The sequence below is a fragment of the Bombina bombina genome, chromosome 5 (assembly GCF_027579735.1).
Source record: "Bombina bombina isolate aBomBom1 chromosome 5, aBomBom1.pri, whole genome shotgun sequence".
Taxonomy (NCBI): domain Eukaryota; kingdom Metazoa; phylum Chordata; class Amphibia; order Anura; family Bombinatoridae; genus Bombina; species Bombina bombina.
In genome coordinates this window covers 263638335-263658088 of record NC_069503.1, presented here as the reverse complement: position 1 = coordinate 263658088, position 19754 = coordinate 263638335, and the positions used below count along the sequence as shown (strand labels likewise).

The 19754-nt window shown below is 40.0% G+C and overlaps 1 protein-coding gene across 1 annotated transcript in view; it reads left to right on the top strand.

Annotated features, from left to right (window-relative positions):
• SLC39A12 (solute carrier family 39 member 12) overlaps positions 1-19754 on the top strand; it is a 256970-nt gene that overhangs the window by 51393 nt on the left and 185823 nt on the right. Inside the window, exon 3 of the mRNA XM_053715702.1 lies at positions 4864-5071. Coding sequence (XP_053571677.1) covers positions 4864-5071 — 208 coding nt within the window. The remainder of the gene's footprint in view (positions 1-4863; positions 5072-19754) is intronic.

Below are 19754 nucleotides of genomic sequence, written 5' to 3'. Positions count from 1 at the left end.
GAAATGAAAAATTGAGTGTTATGGATGCACACTCTTACCTAAAACTTATCTTTTGCTATACAAATTAACATTTATAATTAAATAGTTATAGGCTGTTTCATGAGAATATATACAACTACTAGTCCCGAAAGGAAGGGGCATGAAACAAAAAAAAATATTTTTATGATTCATATATTGCATACAATGGAAAACAATTTTCCAATTTACATCGATTATTTCATTTGCATCTTTCTTTTGGTATCCTAGCATGCCTAGGTAGTCTAAGGAGCTAGGAGTTAGCTGTTAGCTGCTGATAGGTGGCTGTCTGTTGTCATTTGCTTACCAATGTGTTCAACTAGCTCCTAGTAGTGTATTGTTGCTTCTTCAATAAAGGACACCAAGAGAATGAAGCCACATTGATAATAGAAGTAAACTGGAAAGTTGTTTAAAATTGCAAAATCTAAATTGTACTAGAATTTTTTTGGGTTTTATGTCACTTTAACCCCTGTTAAAATGAATAAACCATAAATAAAAGTAGGCCACAGTCAAAAAAAAGAAAGAAGAAAAACTAAAGGACCAAAACAGGTAGCCTCTAATGGGATCTCCACCACTTCTCTTGCCGGTAGATGGAATCATCAGTACCAGGTGGGGAATTTCTTTTAGAGCTACCAAAAGGGTCACAAAACAAAGAGAACCAGAAAAATAAAAAATCAAGACAGGATAATGCGTTTTGGCCCGTAAACAAGCCTTTGTCAAGTTCAAGAAGTCATATAAAGCAATTCCAGACAGGCAAACATTTAAATACGGTGGTGATCAATCAGAAAAGAGCAGCTTATTTCCAATTAGTCGTCGCCAATAATGTGTGCGAAGGCAAAAAACCCTATAACGGATATCAGCTCTCAATAAGGTACGCTGTCTCTTGGATTACAGAGGACCAATAGCATTTGCGCTGCTGTGCTCCATTAAAATTAATAGACTTATGCAAGGACGATTTATTGAATCGGTTCCCACTTGTAAGTTGTAAGAAAGTTTTAGCCAATCATAGCTGTGCCTACATGCGCCATAGAAAATAATGGCAGTTTAAATACTGTTCTAACAATACATTTTAAAAGGATGATTTCACCTTTTCAAGAATGAGATGTAATCACTAATAACCATTAATTACTATGAAATACATTAATACAAATGTATTATTGAATAAAAAATGCTGAGATTCTCAATGATGCATGTACCTATTAGGGGGGACACTTGGGGAAGGGATAGGGTTACAAAAATACCCAGTAAATATGTTTATCATTTATCACACTAGGTTGGACTGAATTGAAAATTACACTATGGGGCCGATTTATCAAGCACCATGTGGAGCTTGATGCCCCTTGGCTCGCCGTAAACAGAAGTTATGAAGCAGCGGTCTAAAGACCACTGCTCCATAACAGGTCCACCTGCTTTGAGGCCACAGACAGAAATCAACACGATCGAATACGACCGGTTGGTTGACACCCACTTCTAGCGGTCGATTGGCCGCGAATCTGCAGGGGCGGCATTGCACCAGCAGTTCACAAGAACTACTGGTGCAATGATAAATGCTGACAGCGTATGCCGTCGGCATTTATTGGTGTGCAGCGGACATAATACGCTACATCGTACCATGTCCGCTCGCACTATGATAAATATACCCCCAGGTATGCACAATAATAATATTTATAGTTTTCCAAAAATGTTGGTGCGTGCCTTACTAAGTAAAGAAATCTTTCTTTCTCACCATTTAGAAACACTTTATGTGCAGGTTCTAGTTGTAGGGTTCTGCATAATTGTGTGGCTGATAGGATCACAAGGAGTGTGGATGTATGGTGGTCTGCTGTGAGGCTTTACCGGAGAACATAGGCTGGTTTCACCATCATGATATACTCTCCCAGACTCCAGTACTGAGTTGTATATGGTATGTTGGGGGTATTCTAACTTTTATTAGACACATTTTAGAAAAGTATATAAGAAAAAAAAATCCCCCAATACTTAAACTAATGCCGGGGAACTGCTCAGATGCATCTTGCCGCTTCAGTAGTTGGCTCCAACCCCCCATCTAAGTAGTTTTAATTGAATATTAATAATATGTGTTAATGATCATTAGATATTATAGCTCAAAAATAATTTTTTTTCTGCAAATTCTAACCTGGTGTGTTATGTCACTCTGAACATAAGGATTCTCTCTTTTATTGATGTATTCCATAGTAATATACGTGTTAATGATCATTAGTGATCACATATCATTTTTGAAAAGGTGAAATAATCCTTATAAAATGTGTGGTTAGAACAGTACTTAAAATGCCATTATTTTATATGGTGCATGTACTTTAGGTGCAGCTATGATTTGCTAATACTTTCCTAGAACTCTGAACCTGACTGGGAACTGATACAATAAATCTTTTGTGCATAGGTCCATTCATTCCCCCTTTGCATGCATTATTGGCGGCGACCAATCAGAAATAAGCTACTCTTTTCCGATTGGTCACTGCTGTATTTAAATATTTGCCTGCCTGGAATTGTTGTATATGATCTCTTGGATTTGACAAAGACTGTTTAGGTGCCGAAACACATTATCCTGTCTTGACTTTTATTTTTATTTTCCGTTTTTTTTAATGTTTTTTGTGGACCATTTTGGTAGCTCTGAAAAGGTGTCCCCACCTGGTGCCGATGATTCCAGCAATATAGGGGCTACCTGCTTTGGTAATTTTATTTTTCTTCTTTCTTTTTTTTTTTTACCATGGCCAACTATGGTTTTTAAGAGGGGTTAAAGTTATTATAACTACTGTGGGGGCTTGTAGTCTTATATATCCTCATGAAAGGGCCAGTAAACGTATTAGGCAATATTAGGTTCTATAAAGCTAGCACTAATATAATGTTATATATTTCAGCACTATGTGCAGAATTATATAACATTATTTTCTATGTTTACTGGCCCTTTAAAGACTATGGGGTCGATTTAACAAGCAGTGGATGCTGCTTCAGACCCTGATTGTTTCTGCTCAGCCAGAAACGGAAGTTAAGAAGCAGTGGTAGTAAGATGAAAACATGAAAAAACATATTTATGCAATATTCATTTTAACTATTTATTTACTGTAAATATTTCACATTCCAATGTTCTGCACATAGCAGAATATATTCTATTTATTTTTAAATATATATTTAGATATATATCTGTATATATCTATACCTATATATAATTATATATATATATATATATATATATATATATATATATATATATATATATATAGATAGGTATAAACTGTATATATTGTATCAAAATACCATCAGATATGTGTAAACAAGATTATGAGTTCAAATCAGCATGGTTTTATGAGAAATAGATCATGTCAAACTAATTAAATTCTATGAGGAAGTAAGTAAAAATATAGATAAAGGGGAATCAGTTGATGTGATATACTTAGATTTTGCAAAGGCATTTGATACAGTGCCACATGAGAGATTAATGCCCAAAATTAAGGGACTAAGAATAGCTGAAAATGTTAGCTCATGGATAAATAACTGGATAAAAGAAAGGGAGCAACGAGAAGTAGTGAATTGATCATACTCAGATAGGACATAGGTAATCAGTGGAGTCCCCCAGGGATCAGTACTGGGCCCTGTTCTTTTTAATAACGGCGGACAGGAATCGCCGGAATTCAACCCAATCAAGTACTATCGGGTTGATTGACACCCCCTGCTGGTGGCCCATTGGCCGCGAGTCTGCAGGGGGTGGCGTTGCACCAGCAGCTCTTGTGAGCTGCTGGTGCAATGCTGAATACGGAGAGCGTATCGCTCTCCACATTCAGCGATGTCTTGCGGACCTGATCCGCACTGTCGGATCAGGTCCGCAAGACATTTGTTAAATTGGCCTCTTTGCCAAACAGAGGAGGAAAGGGATTTGGGAGTAGTAATATAACATGCTAAAGATGAGTGCACAATGCAGGGCAGCGGATACAAAGGCTAATAAGATTCTAGCATGTATGAAAAAAGAGGCATTGATTCAAGGGAGGAAAGCATAATTATGTCACTATATAAATCCCTGGTAAGACCTCACCTTGAGTATGGAGTGCAGTTCTGGGGACTGATCGCAAAAAATTATATTGCAGAACTAGAAAAAGTTCAGAGAAGGGTCACAAAGCTAATAAGGGGAATGGAGAATTTAAGCTATGAGGAGAGGCTAGCCAAACTGGGTCTGTTTTCTTTAGAAAAAAAGGCGCTTAAGAGGTGACATGAATACTTTATATAAATATATTCAAGACCCATATACAGAGATGGCAGAAGCTCTGTTTATTCCAAGAAAATTGTTTGTGACAAGAGGTCACAATTTAAGGTTGGAGGAAAGGAGATTTAATCTCCGGCAACGGAAACGTTTTTTCACTGTAAGAACAATATAATTGTGGAACTCATTACCAAAGGAGGTAGTGAATGCCAATACCCTCGATACATTTAAAAATTGTTTGGATACATTTCAGTCTAGAAACAAAATTCATTGATATGATTGCTAGTATAAAATGGGTCACCTTTTAGTGGGATTATTTAAGTTTAACTGGAGCTTTTTGTATTTTAGATTTGTATAGGTTCAACTTGATGGACTTCGGTCTTTTTTCAACCTCATCTACTATGTTACTATGTAATGTTCTGCACTTCCACGTTTTCACAGTTTTCTGAATGAAATTACAGGAAAAGGGGACAAAATAAATAATAAAGTATATTGTAGAGTTTTTTTATAAACAGTATACCATTTTATAAACCATTTTTATCAACATGTAGCAAATATGAATCCTAAATAATGGTCCTAATGGGACATATAAACCCTAATTTTAAATGCTGTTTGTACATATCTTTATCTGTTTTTAGTGTACTGATGTCATTTCGTTGGAGAGTGAATTTGGAATATTGCAAAATACTGAAGCTGATGAAAAAATGCTTCCTAAATTAGCTGAAAAAATTATTTCATTATCCATACAAGGCGTCTGTTTAAGAAAAAAACAGTTACCAAGCAGCAACTTCTTTACTGACTTCATTTTCCAAAGTTTAAACAGAACAAGTGAGCTGTTTGCATCAGGTAAGATCAAGATGTGTTAATAATATGTCACGTTTGTTTCCTACTTGAGAAAAAAATTCAAATTGTTTCTATATTGCATGGTAATAGCCTGTCGTGCCAGTGAATTGAAATTAAAGAGCCATTAACCCCTTGAGTGCTAACGACGGCTCTGAGCCGTTGCAGAATTTCCCGCTCTGGTGCTAACGACGGCTCAGAGGCATCGCTAGCACTCTCTAGCACTCTCCCACCTTGAGGGAGATCTGGGGGCTCCCACCCGCTCCTACCCCGGCGATCGAGCCTGCATAGTGACAGGCTTCACGTTTTCCGCGGTGACGTCACGCGCAATGACGTGATGACACAGCGCAACTTTATTAACAATTTACATTACAAAGTATAGGGAAAGGGGTCATGCTGCTTAGAAGCCTGTATCTCAGGCATCTAAGCAGCTACAGACCCCCAAGACCCACCGTTGGAAAGGTAATTGCCTAACGTTCCCTGCAGCGTAAGTCTTGGGGATCTGAAATTTAAAAAAAAAAAAAATCAGCTTAGCACCCAGGTGGGAAAGTGCTTAGCACTCAAAGGGTTAAAGTCAAGATAGAGTAAACAGTTTTGAAAAAAATCTCCAATTAACTTCTAATATCAATCTGACCTCCTTCTCTTAGTGTCCTCTGTTGAAATCACATATTTCCATGACAGCCTACAAAGGCAGCACCTTCTACAAAAAGCAATGGAGGGGGACACACCAATATTTATTCACAACAATTTATTGCATATAAAGTCCTAGATTACAAGTGGAGCGCTATTATTAACACACAGTGCACTATCAATATCACAGACCCACATTCATAATAGTGCACATTCTGGTATTACAGGTCCAGACTCCATGGTAAAACAGAATTACCAGAGAATGCTTAGTGCGGCCGACATCCCTTTATCGTACCCTATAATTTCAATGGATAGAGCTGGAACATTAAACATAGCTGATATTACAAGTAGTAAGTTATCTGTTGAGCTTGAGTGCAACACATAAGCGCTAAACAATGTAGCGCTACTTGAGACCTGAAGTAAAGTGTTAGGCTAGACTGAAATTATAACAAAACACATGTAAAACATTTAAAATAAACTATTGCACTCATATATATATTTACATATTACAAATAAAATATATGTTTATTATTGAAATAAATGTATAAAAAGTGTTTTAAAGGGATATGGTGTATGACAAGGTGTTCGACTGGGAAGGGTTCAAAGGTGAGTGTGTGTATATTTGCATGTGTGTATGTATATATGTGAAGGTATGTGTATGTACATATATATATATATATATATATATATATATATTTATATATATATATATATATATATACATATATATAATATATATACATACATACACATATTTTAACAATTGCTTAACACTCCTTCGGCTGTAGTGCACTTTATCTTAGTGCACCTTTGGGTTAACCCTTGAGCACAAGCGAGAACCGAGTTTAGTAGCGTGCCCTATAGAAGTCTATAAGGAGAGAAATTTAGCATGGTCGAGCTTTCAGACCTCCAAATGTAAGCACACCTGAGGCTTTTGCTTGAGTAATAACTTTTTACATTCAAGTTGTAACATGAGAGCTAGAATGTGTGGTGTTAGCGCTCAGATTTTTAAAATTAGGCCATAATGTGTTACATACAAATTTGGCATTGGAACCACACATTCAGCATATTTCAAGACTCTAGCCCCTTCCTCAAGCTGACATCAAATGTAACAACCACAACCCTTTTTAAAGGGGAATCATACCCACACCCATGAAAACATTATACATACCAAGCTCTACAATATTCAAAAGTATATACCTACACAAAAAAAGTTTAAAAAATAAATAAAACAAACAATATGCAATGTCTAGTTTTTCACCAAAAAATAAATATACCATATGCAAACAATAAAAATAAATTGAATACATAAAATTAAATTAAGGAGGCTAAATTATATTCCTGATTAAGACCCTTAGGATACAATGAATGTAGCTTGTATATCCATTTAGCTTATTTTCATAACAATCCCTTATCACTTTCACCCCTTTTACACCACCTAGGCACATGATCCCACTCTATACACATCAGCTGATTTATCTGATGCCCTTTATTATGAAAGTGTGTTTGGGATTGATTATAGTAGACTTAAGTTGGCCTATGTGCTCTTTGACCTTTTGTAAGGTCTCTCCATTGTATAGCAGGCCACATAGGCATTTGACTACATAAACCCATAGACCACTTAAAAAGACTCACATATGTAGCAATTTTTTATCAAAAATATTTTACCTGTGTATGAATGACACATATAATTGTCCTTAATAATGCATGAGGAAATTAAAGGGACAGTCAAGTCCAAAAAAAACTTTCATTTTTCAAATAGGGCATGTAATTTTAAACAACTTTCCAATTTACTTTTATCAACAATTTTGCTTTGTTCTCTTGGTATTCTAGTTGAAAGCCAAACCTAGGAAGGCACATACTATAATTTCTAAGCCCTTGAAGGCTGCCTCTATTTTATTTACTTTTAACAGCAGGAAAGAGCAAGCTCATGTAGGCCATATAGATAGCATTGTGATCATGTCATGGCTAGTGGCAGACACTGCACTAATTGGCTAAAATGCAAGTCAATAGATAATAACTAAAAGTCATGTGATTAGGGGCGGTCAGAAGATGCTTAGATACAAGTTAGTCACAGAAGTAAAAAGTATATTAATATAACAGTGTTGGTTTTGCAAAACTGGGGAAAGGGTAATAAAGGAATTATCTATATTTTTAAACAACAAAAATTCTGGTGTTGACTGTCCATTTAAGACAGGGAAAAGTACACAGATTTGTACTTTCTGATATAATTGTTATGTTAACTGCAGATATGAAACCCCAACAATTTGAAAAAAAGTTTCCAGTTTACTTCTATTCGTTACCATGATATTCTTTGCTTAAGAGATACCTGAGTAGGTGTTTGGAGCACTGCATGGCAGGAAATAGGGCTGCCATCTAGTGACCTTGCAAATGAAAACATTCCTGCAAAACTGCTACCATATAGTGCTCCAGACATGGGCAGGCTCCCAAGCTTACATCCCTGCTTTTTGAACAAAAGAGAACGAAGAAATAATAATAATAAAAGTAAATTAGAAAGTGGTTTCAAATCACACGCTCTATCTGAATCAAGGGAGAACAATTTTGGATTTCATACACCTAGATTTAGAGTTTTGCGTTAGAAGGGGTGCGTTAGCTACGCGTGTTCCCCCCCCCCCGCACCTTTTAAACAACGCTGGTATTTAGAGTTCTCTGAAGGGCTGCGTTAGGCTCCAAAAAGGGAGCGTACAGGCATATTCAACTCTCAATACCAGCGTTGCTTACGGAAGCGTCCAGCTTCAAAAACGTGCTCATGCACGATATCCCCATAGGAAACAATGGGGCAGTTTGAGCTGATAAAAAACCTAACACCTGCAAAAAAGCAGCGTTCAGGAAACACTTTCTAAGTCTTCACCTAACACCCTAACATGTACCCAGAGTCTAATCACCCCTAACCTTACACTTATTAACCCCTAATCTGCTGTCCCCGCTATCGCTGACCTCTGCATTTTATTATTAACCCCTAATCTTCCGCTCCGTACACCGCCGCAACCTACATTATCCCTATATACCCCTAATCTGCTGCCCCTAACATCGCCGACCCCTATATTATATTTATTACCGCCTAATCTGCCCCCCCCCAAAATCGCCGCTACCTACCTACACTTCTTAACCCCTAATCTGCCGACCGGACCTCGCCGCCACTATAATAAATGTATTAACTCCTAAACCGCCTCACTCCCGCCTCAAAAACCCTATAATAAATAGTATTAACCCCTAATCTGCCCTCCCTAACATCGCAGACACCTAACTTCAAGTATTAACCCCTAATCTGCCGACCGGACCTCGCCACTACTATAATAAATGTATTAACCCCTAAAGCTAAGTCTAACCCTAACACTAACACCCCCCTAAGTTAAATATAATTTTTATCTAACGAAATAAATTAACTCTTATTAAATAAATTAATCCTATTTAAAGCTAAATACTTACCTGTAAAATAAACCCTAATATAGCTACAATATAATGAATAATTATATTGTAGCTATTTTAGGATTTATATTTATTTTACAGGCAACTTTGTATTTATTTTAACTAGGTACAATAGCTATTAAATAGTTAATAACTATTTAATAGCTACCTAGTTAAAATAATTACAAAATTACCTGCAAAATAAATCCTAACCTAAGTTACAATTAAACCTAACACTACAATATCAATAAATTAATTAACTAAACTATCTACAATTATCTACAATTAAATCAACTAAACTAAATTGCAAAAAAAACAAACACTAAATTACAAAAAATTAAAAAAAGATTACAAGAATTTTAAACTAATTACACCTACTCTAAGCCCCCTAAAAAAATAACAAAGCCCCCAAAATAAAAAAATGCCCTACCCTATTCTAAAATAAAAAGTTAACAGCTCTTTTACCTTACCAGCCCTTAAAAGGGCCTTTTGCGGGGCATGCCCCAAAGAAAACAGCTCTTTTGCATTTAAATAAACATATAATACCCCCCCAACATTACAACCCACCACCCACATACCCCTAATCTAACCCAAACACCCCTTAAAAAAACTAACACTAAGCCCCTGAAGATCTCCCTACCTTAGCTTCACCACGCCAGGTATCACACGATCCATCCAGAAGAGGGTCCGAAGTCTTCATCCTATCCGGCAAGAAGAGGTCCAGAAGAGGGTCCGAAGTCTTCATCCTATCAGGCAAGAAGAGGACATCCAGACCGGTAGACATGTTCATCCAGGCGGCGTCTTCTATCTTTATCCATCCGGCGCGGAGCGGGACCATCTTGAAGCAGCCGATGCGGATCCATCCTCTTCTTCCGGCGACTCCCAACGAATGAAGGTTCCTTTAAGTGATGTCATCCAAGATGGGGTCCCTCGAATTCCGATTGGCTGATAGGATTCTATCAGCCAATCGGAATTAAGGTAGGAAAAATCTGATTGGCTGATTGAATCAGCCAATCAGATTCAAGTTCAATCCGATTGGCTGATCCAATCAGCCAATCAGATTGAGCTCGCATTCTATTGGCTGTTCCGATCAGCTATTGAAAATGGCTGGCCTCAGTAAGTAACCTGCTTTTAAAAAAAAACCTTCTGTGAAAAGACTTTAACTTCATCTAGAGGATCTTTAAAAGAAGTACTATCTTCCAAAGGAATAGTAGTACGCTTAGAAAAAAGTGGAAATAGCCCCATCAGCCTTAGGAACGGTTTCTTATAACTCAATACTTGAAGCTGCCAAAGGATAATGTCTTAAACCTTGCAGAAGGGTTAAATGAAAATATCCTTTGCCCCAGGGCACATTGTACTGGTAGAAGGAGAAACCTGTACTGACCTAAAACCCTTGTTTGCAGGCGGTAGAGCAGCCATAGCTTCAGACACTGCTGCTGTAATTAACTTTCTCAATTTAGATGGAAGTTCCTCAGCATTTTTAATAATTTTGCATAATGAAGAAACAGAAGTAGCATTATTACCCACATAAACAGCATTAGATTGGTCTCATTGCAACAAATTTAAACATGAATCACATATATGGGCTGATGAAGGTACTAAAGCATTTTTACAGTAAGCACACCTATTGGTAGAAAGGTTATCAGGGAACTCAGTTTCTTGGGTAGAAATAGGAACAGAATAAGAAGGCTCTATTGGAGCATTAAACATTGCATAAATCACTAAAAAAAACACATAAAATACGCTCTAGAGGAATGGAAAAACCTACCCCCTCCTAAGAAGCTTAAGTAATATTGCGCGAAAAAACGGACTGTCAAAAAAAGAGACAGATGGAATACAACATCAAGCTTAAAGTAACGCGCACAAAATCAATTCTAAAAAGGAAAAAAAAGTGTGCCAAAAACCCGATGTGCACATAACTAACAAGCGTGCTCTAACCCGACCAGTGATAGAGAAAAATATCCCTAATAGAAAACTATGGAGAGTGCGCTAACCCGATATGAGCATAACTGACCAGCGTGCGCTAACCTGACAAGTAACAGTAAAAAATACTGCTAATAGAAAACTATAGAGCGTGCACTAACCCAACGGACGCTAACCCCACATGCGCAAACCTAAAGCATGCGAACACGAAGGCTGACATGCAATAAACAAAAACTGTGCGCAAGCTAACTGTAAGGGGAATAGCAAAGAAAGATTCTGTGTCAGGGCCATATGTAAAGAATAATATATATTTATATATATACTATAACACGTAGTGCTCATAACATAGCCATAGAGTGTCTTATTTCACAATAAAAAATAATACTTACCAGTAGACACCATCTATGTAGCAGACAGCCAAACCAGTACTGAAACATATAAGTAGAGGTTATGAAATAAGAGTATATTGTAGATCCATAAAGGGAGGCAACAGACAAGTCCTGCGACCAATTATGGAAAGTTTAAGAACAAATTCCCATGAGGTGAATAAAAGTATCAAAAACAATACCACAAATACATCTATAACAAAAAAAGTGAAGTCCATAGAGCCTTATTTAAAAAAATATATAACAACCTTTATTGCTCAAAATTAAAACCACACAGGAGATGGAGAAATATCCAGCATGGGCCAAACAAAAATGACTGACCGGTTTTGGTGCTACAGCACCGTAATCATAGACTTAAATATAGTGCAGCTGACAACAACCTAAATAGTATACAGCTCACTAATAGTGATGTCGCAAACTTAAAATTTTCCATTTGCGAACGGCGAACTTGAACTTCCGCAACTGTTCACGAACGGGCGAACCGCCATTGACATCAATAGGCAGGCGAATTTTAAAACCCACAGGGACTCTTTCTGGCCACAATAGTGATGGAAAAGTTGTTTCAAGGGTACTAACACCTGGACTGTGGTATGCCGGAGGGGGATCCATTGCAAAACTCCCACGTAAAATTACATAGTTGATGCAGAGTCTGGTTTTAATACATTAAGGGCATAAATCACCTAACATTCCTAAATTGTTTGGAATAGCATGCTTTACCTGATCAATGTTGTATCGATCAGGTAGTGTAAGGGTTATGCCCGCTTCACAGTGACAGACCAAACTCCCCGTTTAACGCACCGCAAACATCCGCAAACAGTCCATTTACACAACCGCAAACTCCCCATTTGTACAAGGTTGGATACCAAGCTAGCCATGTCCAGTTCCTTGTCCTCACTGATGTCATTGAAGGTCTCTTCCTCCACCCAGCCACGTACAACACCAAGGGTCCCCGAAAGGTGACAACAAGCCCCCTGGGACGCCTGCTGTGTTTGGTCTTCCACCTCCTCAAAGCCACCTTCGTCCTCTGTCTCCTCTTCTTCAGACTCCTCTCTCTGCGTTGCCTCTCTTTGCATTATTATAAGGTGTGTTAAGTAGTACTATTCCTATCAGTTTAATCCCTGTTCCGTCCCCTATCAGGGGACATGTATATGGCATGGATTTTAGGAACCGGGAGATGGAAAAAGATGCTTGGTCGGTCCTCCTACTTCAAATTTGGGGCACTGCGCGTGCAATCGTGGCCGGACTTTTAGCCAACGGACATTTGGCAGACGGATATTTGGCCGACGGACATTTGGCCGAAACACAAGTGGCTGTCAGATAACAGTCCAGCCACGAGATAGATTTGATAGATAGATACATAGATTAGATAGATGGATCAAAAGATGCAATAGATACATTTGATAGATACGATAGATTGATAGATTTTATAGATAAATATATAGATTTGATAGATAGATAGATAATTTCCCAGACAGAGAATTACAAGACGTGCGGTGTGAGACCCATGGTAAGGTTCCCAGAGGCAGTTGCGGTGCCAGGGGACGTGTATATGGCATGGATTTTAGGACCGGGAGATGGAAAAAGATGCTTGGTCGGTCCTCCTACTTCAAATTTGGGGCACTGCGCGTGCAATCTACTGTGCCACCAGATATGAGTGGTGTGTTAAGTAGTACTAAACTTATCAGTTTAATCCTTTGTTACGTCCCCTATCAGGGGACGTGTATATGGCATGGATTTTAGGAACCGGGAGATGGAAAAAGATGCTTGGTCGGTCCTCCTACTTCAAATTTGGGGCACTGCGCTTGCAATCTACTGTGCCACCAGACATGAGTGGTGTGTTAAGTAGTACTATTCTTATCAGTTTAATCCCTGTTACGTCCCCTATCAGGGGACGTGTATATGGCATGGATTTTAGGAACCGGTAGATGGAAAAAGATGCTTGGTCGGTCCTCCTACTTCAAATTTGGGGCACTGTGCATGCAATCGTGGCCGGACTTTTGGCCGACGGACATTTGGCCGACGGACATTTGGCCGAAACACAAGTGGCTGTCAGATAACAGTCCGGCCACGAGATAGATAGATTTGATAGATAGATAGATCAATAGATGCAATAGATACATTTGATAGATTAGATACAATAGATAGATAGATAGATAGATTTGATAGAAAAATAGATAGATTTGATAGATAAATAATTTCCCAGACAGAGAATTACAAGACGTGCTGTCTGGGACCCATGGTAAGGGTCGCAGAGGCAGTTGCGGCGCCAGGGGACGTGTATATGGCATGGATTTTAGGAACCGGGAGATGGAAAAAGATGATTGGTCGGTCCTCCTACTTCAAATTTGGGGCAATGCGCGTGCAATCTACTGTGCCACCAGATAGGAGTGGTGTGTTAAGTAGTACTATTCCTATCAATTTAATCCCAGTTACGTGCCTTTTTTTTGGTTTGGTTTTTGAAGCCACAGTGCAGCACCAGAGGCCAGAAAAATTTGTCATGTACACATGCCTGAAAAATTAGGTATTGTTGCAGACGCTGCTGTAGCAGCGGCCAGAAAAATTTATGTTTGTTTCCCAGGCAGAAAGTGCCCTAAAACATTTCGGCTTGAACCCTAGTTGGTGGCGGATAAGTCACGCAAGTCATCCGGCATTCGAAGATAAAATACAGCAGCGTGTGGGCCATTTTTAGCCCAAGGCAGCTCATCTCATCAGGCCTTTTTTACTTGAATGTATCGCCCAATGTCAGTCCCTTCGGGATCCATCCCTCATTCATCTTAATAAAGGTGAGGTAATCGAGACTTTTTTGACCTAGGCGACTTCTCTTCTCAGTGACAATACCTCCTGCTGCACTGAAGGTCCTTTCTGACAGGACACTTGAAGGTGGGGCAGGCCAGAAGTTCTATCACAAATTGGGATAGCTCAGGCCATAGGTCAAGCCTGCACACCCAGTAGTCAAGGGGTTCATCACTCCTCAGAGTGTCAATATCTGCAGTTAAGGCGAGGTAGTCTGCTATCTGTCGGTCGAGTCGTTCTCTGAGGGTGGACCCCGGAGGACTGTTGCGATGCATAGGACTTAAAAAGCTCTGCATGTCCTCCATCAACAACACGTCTGTAAAGCGTCCTGTCCTTGCCGGCATGGTCGTGGGAGGAGGAGGATTACTTTCACCTCTTCCCCTGTTAGATTCCCGTTGTGCTGTGACATCACCCTTATGCGCTGTGTAAAGCATACTTTTTAATTTATTTTGGAACTGCTGCATCCTTTCCGACTTGCGGTAATTCGGAAACATTTCAGGCACTTTATGCTTATACTGGGGGTCTAGTAGCGTGGACACCCAGTACAGGTCGTTCTCCTTCAGCTTTTTTATACGAGGGTCCCTCAACAGGCACGACAGCATGAAAGACCCCATCTGCACAAGGTTGGATGCCGAGCTACTCATGTCCCGTTCCTCGTCCTCAGTGATCTCACTGAAGGTATCTTCTTCCCTGCAGCCACGTACAACACCACGGGTACCAGATAGGTGACAACGAGCACCCTGGGATGCCTGTTGTGGTTGGTCTTCCTCCTCCTCCTCCTCCTCAACGCCACATTCCTCCTCTGACTCCTCTTCCTCACAATCCTCTTCCAGCGTTGCCGCTGGACCAGCAAATGGCCACACACCTCCCTGGCCTGCTTCAGGACATCCTTTAAGCCTGGGTACTTATGCACAAAGCGTTGTACTATCAGATTACACACATGTGCCATGCACGGCACATGTGTCAACTTGCCCAATTTCAATGCCACCACCAAATTACTTCTGTTGTCAGAAACCACTTTGCCAATCTCCAGTTGGTGCGGAGTCAGCCACTGATCCACCTGTGCTTTTAGGGTGGACAGGAGTGCTGGTCCAGTGTGACTCTCTGCTTTCAGGCAAGTCAACCCCAAGACGGCATGACACTGCCGTATCCGGGATGTGGAATAGTACATGGGGAGCTGGGAAGGTGTCGTTGATGTGGAGCAAGACACAGCAGCAGAAGAGGACTCAGCCGAGGAGGTTATGGAAGAGGATGGCGTAGGAGGAGTAGAGGAGGTGGCAGCAGGCCTGCCTGCAAGTCGTGGCGGTGTCACCAACTTCTCTGCAGAGCCACGCATTCCATGCTTGGCAGCCGTCAGCAGGTTTACCCAATGCGCAGTGTATGTGATATACCTGCCCTGACCATGCTTTGCAGACCAGCTATCAGTGGTCAGATGGACCCTGGCCCCAACACTGTGTGCCAGACATGAACGCCTCAGACTCCAACAGCTTGTATGGTAAAAGCTGGTGGGCTAAGAGTTCAGACAAGCCAGCTGTCAGATGCCGGGCAAGGGGGTGACTTTGTGACATTGGCTTCTTACACTCAAACATGTCCTTGACAGACACCTGACTGTGGGCAGATGAGCAGGAACTGCTCCAGAAGAGAGACGGAGTGGCGGATGGTTGAGAGGGGGCAAGGAGGACAGCAGTGGTTGACGTGGCTGAAGATGCTGGACCAGGAGGAGAATGGCGGCTTTGAGTTTGTGTGCTGCTTCTACTCATGTGTTGATCCCATAGGCGTTTGTGATGTGCGATCATGTGCCTTCGCAAAGCAGTTGTACCTAGGTGGGTGTTGGACTTCTTACGACTTTCTTTTGGCACAGGTTGCAAATGGCATCACTGTTGTCAGAGGCATTCACACAAAAAAATGCCACACTGCTGAGCTCTGCGATGACGGCATTCTGGTGGTGGCAACAGCATGCGTTGATTGGCGTGCTGTCTGGCTGACCACGGGTGCCGATGCATGCTGTCTGACTGTGCCACTAGCTCCTTGTGACGACCTCCCCCTGCTTCAAACTCGTCTCCTCCTCCTCCTCTCTGTCTCCCCATCTGAACTTTCCCCCTGTTCTTCTTCTCTTCTAGCGGGCACCCACGTGACATCCACGGACGCATCGTCATCATCAACCGCTTCACTTGTATCTGACAAATCAACAAAGGAAGCAGCAGCGGGTACAACATCATCATCATCACACCATACGTCCATGTTTGTAATGCTGACTGACTGAGACATATCACTGTTATCTACATCCTCTGTCAATGATGGTTGCGCATCACTCATTTCTTCCAACTGATGTGTAAAAAACTCCTCTGACAGATCAAGTGAAGCGGCTGTGGTGCTAGTGTTGGTGGTGGCGGCAGGCGGGTGAGTGGTAACTTGAGAGGTGCCCGAAGATAAGCTGGAGGAGGATGGTGCGTCAAGGTTCGGAGCGGAAGCTATAGAAGATTGGGTTCCTGTGTTAAAAAGTCAACTATTTCCTCAGAACTTTTCGAGTTCATGGGACATGGCCTCTGAACACTGGGCATTATTCTAGGGCCAAAGGGAATCACAGCACCAAGACCACGATGGCACCTGCGGGGTGGCCTGCCTCTGCCTGTCATTTTTTTTTAAATTTACACTTACGCTACTATTAAACAAGATATGAGTGGTGGCACTGGACAAGTGTGCACAGTATACGCTGTGAGCCTGAAACAAAAAAGCAGACTGATGTATCACAGTCCAAAAAGTTTTTATTTTTTTAAATGTACACTTACAATACTATTAAACAAGATATGAGTGGTGGCACTGGGCAAGTGGGCCCAGTATAAGCTGTGAGCCTGAAACAAAAAAGCAGACTGATGTTTCACAGTCCAAAAAGTTTTTTTTGTTTTTAAATGTACACTTACACTACTATTAAACAAGATATGAGTGGTGGCACTGGGCAAGTGGGCACAGTATACGCTGTGAGCCTGACACAAAAAAGCAGACTGATGTTTCACAGTCCAAAAAGTTTTTATTTTTTTAAATGTACACTTACACTACTATTAAACAAGATATGAGTGGTGGCACTTGGCAAGTGGGCCTAGTATAAGCTGTGAGCCTGACACAAAAAAGCAGACTGATGTTTCACAGTCCAAAAAGTTTTTATTTTTTTAAATGTACACTTACACTACTATTAAACAAGATATGAGTGGTGGCACTGGGCAAGTGGGCACAGTATTCGCTGTGAGCCTGACACAAAAAAGCAGACTGATGTTTCAAAGTCCAAAAAGTTTTTTTTGTTTTTAATGTACACTTACACTACTATTAAACAAGATATGAGTGGTGGCACTGGGCAAGTAGGCACAGTATACGCTGTGAGCCTGACACAAAAAAGCAGACTGATGTTTCAAAGTCCAAAAAGTTTTTTTTGTTTTTAATGTACACTTACACTACTATTAAACAAGATATGAGTGGTGGCACTTGGCAAGTGGGCCCAGTATACGCTGTGAGCCTGACACAAAAAAGCAGACTGATGTTTCACAGTCCAAAAAGTTTTTATTTTTTTAAATGTACACTTACACTACTATTAAACAAGATATGAGTGGTGGCACTGGGCAAGTGGGCACAGTATTCGCTGTGAGCCTGACACAAAAAAGCAGACTGATGTTTCAAAGTCCAAAAAGTTTTTTTTGTTTTTAATGTACACTTACACTACTATTAAACAAGATATGAGTGGTGGCACTGGGCAAGTAGGCACAGTATACGCTGTGAGCCTGACACAAAAAAGCAGACTGATGTTTCACAGTCCAAAAAGTTTTTATTTTTTTAAATGTACACTTGGACTACTATTAAACAAGATATGAGTGGTGGCACTGGGCAAGTGGGCACAGTATACGCTGTGAGCCTGACACAAAAAAGCAGACTGATGTTTCACAGTCCAAAAAGTTCTGTTTTTTTTAAATGTACACTTACACTACTATTAAACAAGATATGAGTGGTGCCACTGGGCAAGTGGGCCCAGTATAAGCTGTGGGTATGACACAAAAAGCAGACTGATGTTTCACAGTCCAAAAAGTTTTTTTTGCTTTTAAATGTACACTTACACTACTATTAAACAAGATATGAGTGGTGGCACTGGGCAAGTGGGCACAGTATACGCTGTGAGCCTGACACAAAAAAGCAGACTGATGTTTCACAGTCCAAAAAGTTTTTATTTTTTTAAATGTACACTTACACTACTATTAAACAAGATATGAGTTGTGGCACTGGGCAAGTTGGCCCAGTATAAGCTGTGAGCCTGAAACAAAAAAGCAGACTAATGTTTCACAGTCCAAAAAGTTTTTTTTGTTTTTAAATGTACACTTACACTACTATTAAACAAGATATGAGTGGTGGCACTGGGCAAGTGGGCACAGTATACGCTTTGAGCCTGACACAAAAAAGCAGACTGATGTTTCACAGTCCAAAAAGTTTTTATTTTTTTAAATGTACACTTACACTACTATTAAACAAGATATGAGTGGTGGCACTTGGCAAGTGGGCCCAGTATAAGCTGTGAGCCTGACACAAAAAAGCAGACTGATGTTTCACAGTCCAAAAAGTTTTTATTTTTTTAAATGTACACTTACACTACTATTAAACAAGATATGAGTGGTGGCACTGGGCAAGTGGGCACAGTATTCGCTGTGAGCCTGACACAAAAAAGCAGACTGATGTTTCAAAGTCCAAAAAGTTTTTTTTGTTTTTAATGTACACTTACACTACTATTAAACAAGATATGAGTGGTGGCACTGGGCAAGTAGGCACAGTATACGCTGTGAGCCTGACACAAAAAAGCAGGCTGATGTTTCACAGTCCAAAAAGTTTTTATTTTTTTAAATGTACACTTGGACTACTATTAAACAAGATATGAGTGGTGGCACTGGGCAAGTGGGCACAGTATACGCTGTGAGCTTGACACAAAAAAGCAGACTGATGTTTCACAGTCCAAAAAGTTTTTTTTTTTTAAATGTACACTTACACTACTATTAAACAAGATATGAGTGGTGCCACTGGGCAAGTGGGCCCAGTATAAGCTGTGGGTATGACACAAAAAGCAGACTGATGTTTCACAGTCCAAAAAGTTTTTTTTGCTTTTAAATGTACACTTACACTACTATTAAACAAGATATGAGTGGTGGCACTGGGCAAGTGGGCACAGTATACGCTGTGAGCCTGACACAAAAAAGCAGACTGATGTTTCACAGTCCAAAAATTTTTTATTTTTTTAAATGTACACTTACACTACTATTAAACAAGATATGAGTTGTGGCACTGGGCAAGTTGGCCCAGTATAAGCTGTGAGCCTGAAACAAAAAAGCAGACTAATGTTTCACAGTCCAAAAAGTTTTTTTTGTTTTTAAATGTACACTTACACTACTATTAAACAAGATATGAGTGGTGGCACTGGGCAAGTGGGCACAGTATACGCTTTGAGCCTGACACAAAAAAGCAGACTGATGTTTCACAGTCCAAAAAGTTTTTATTTTTTT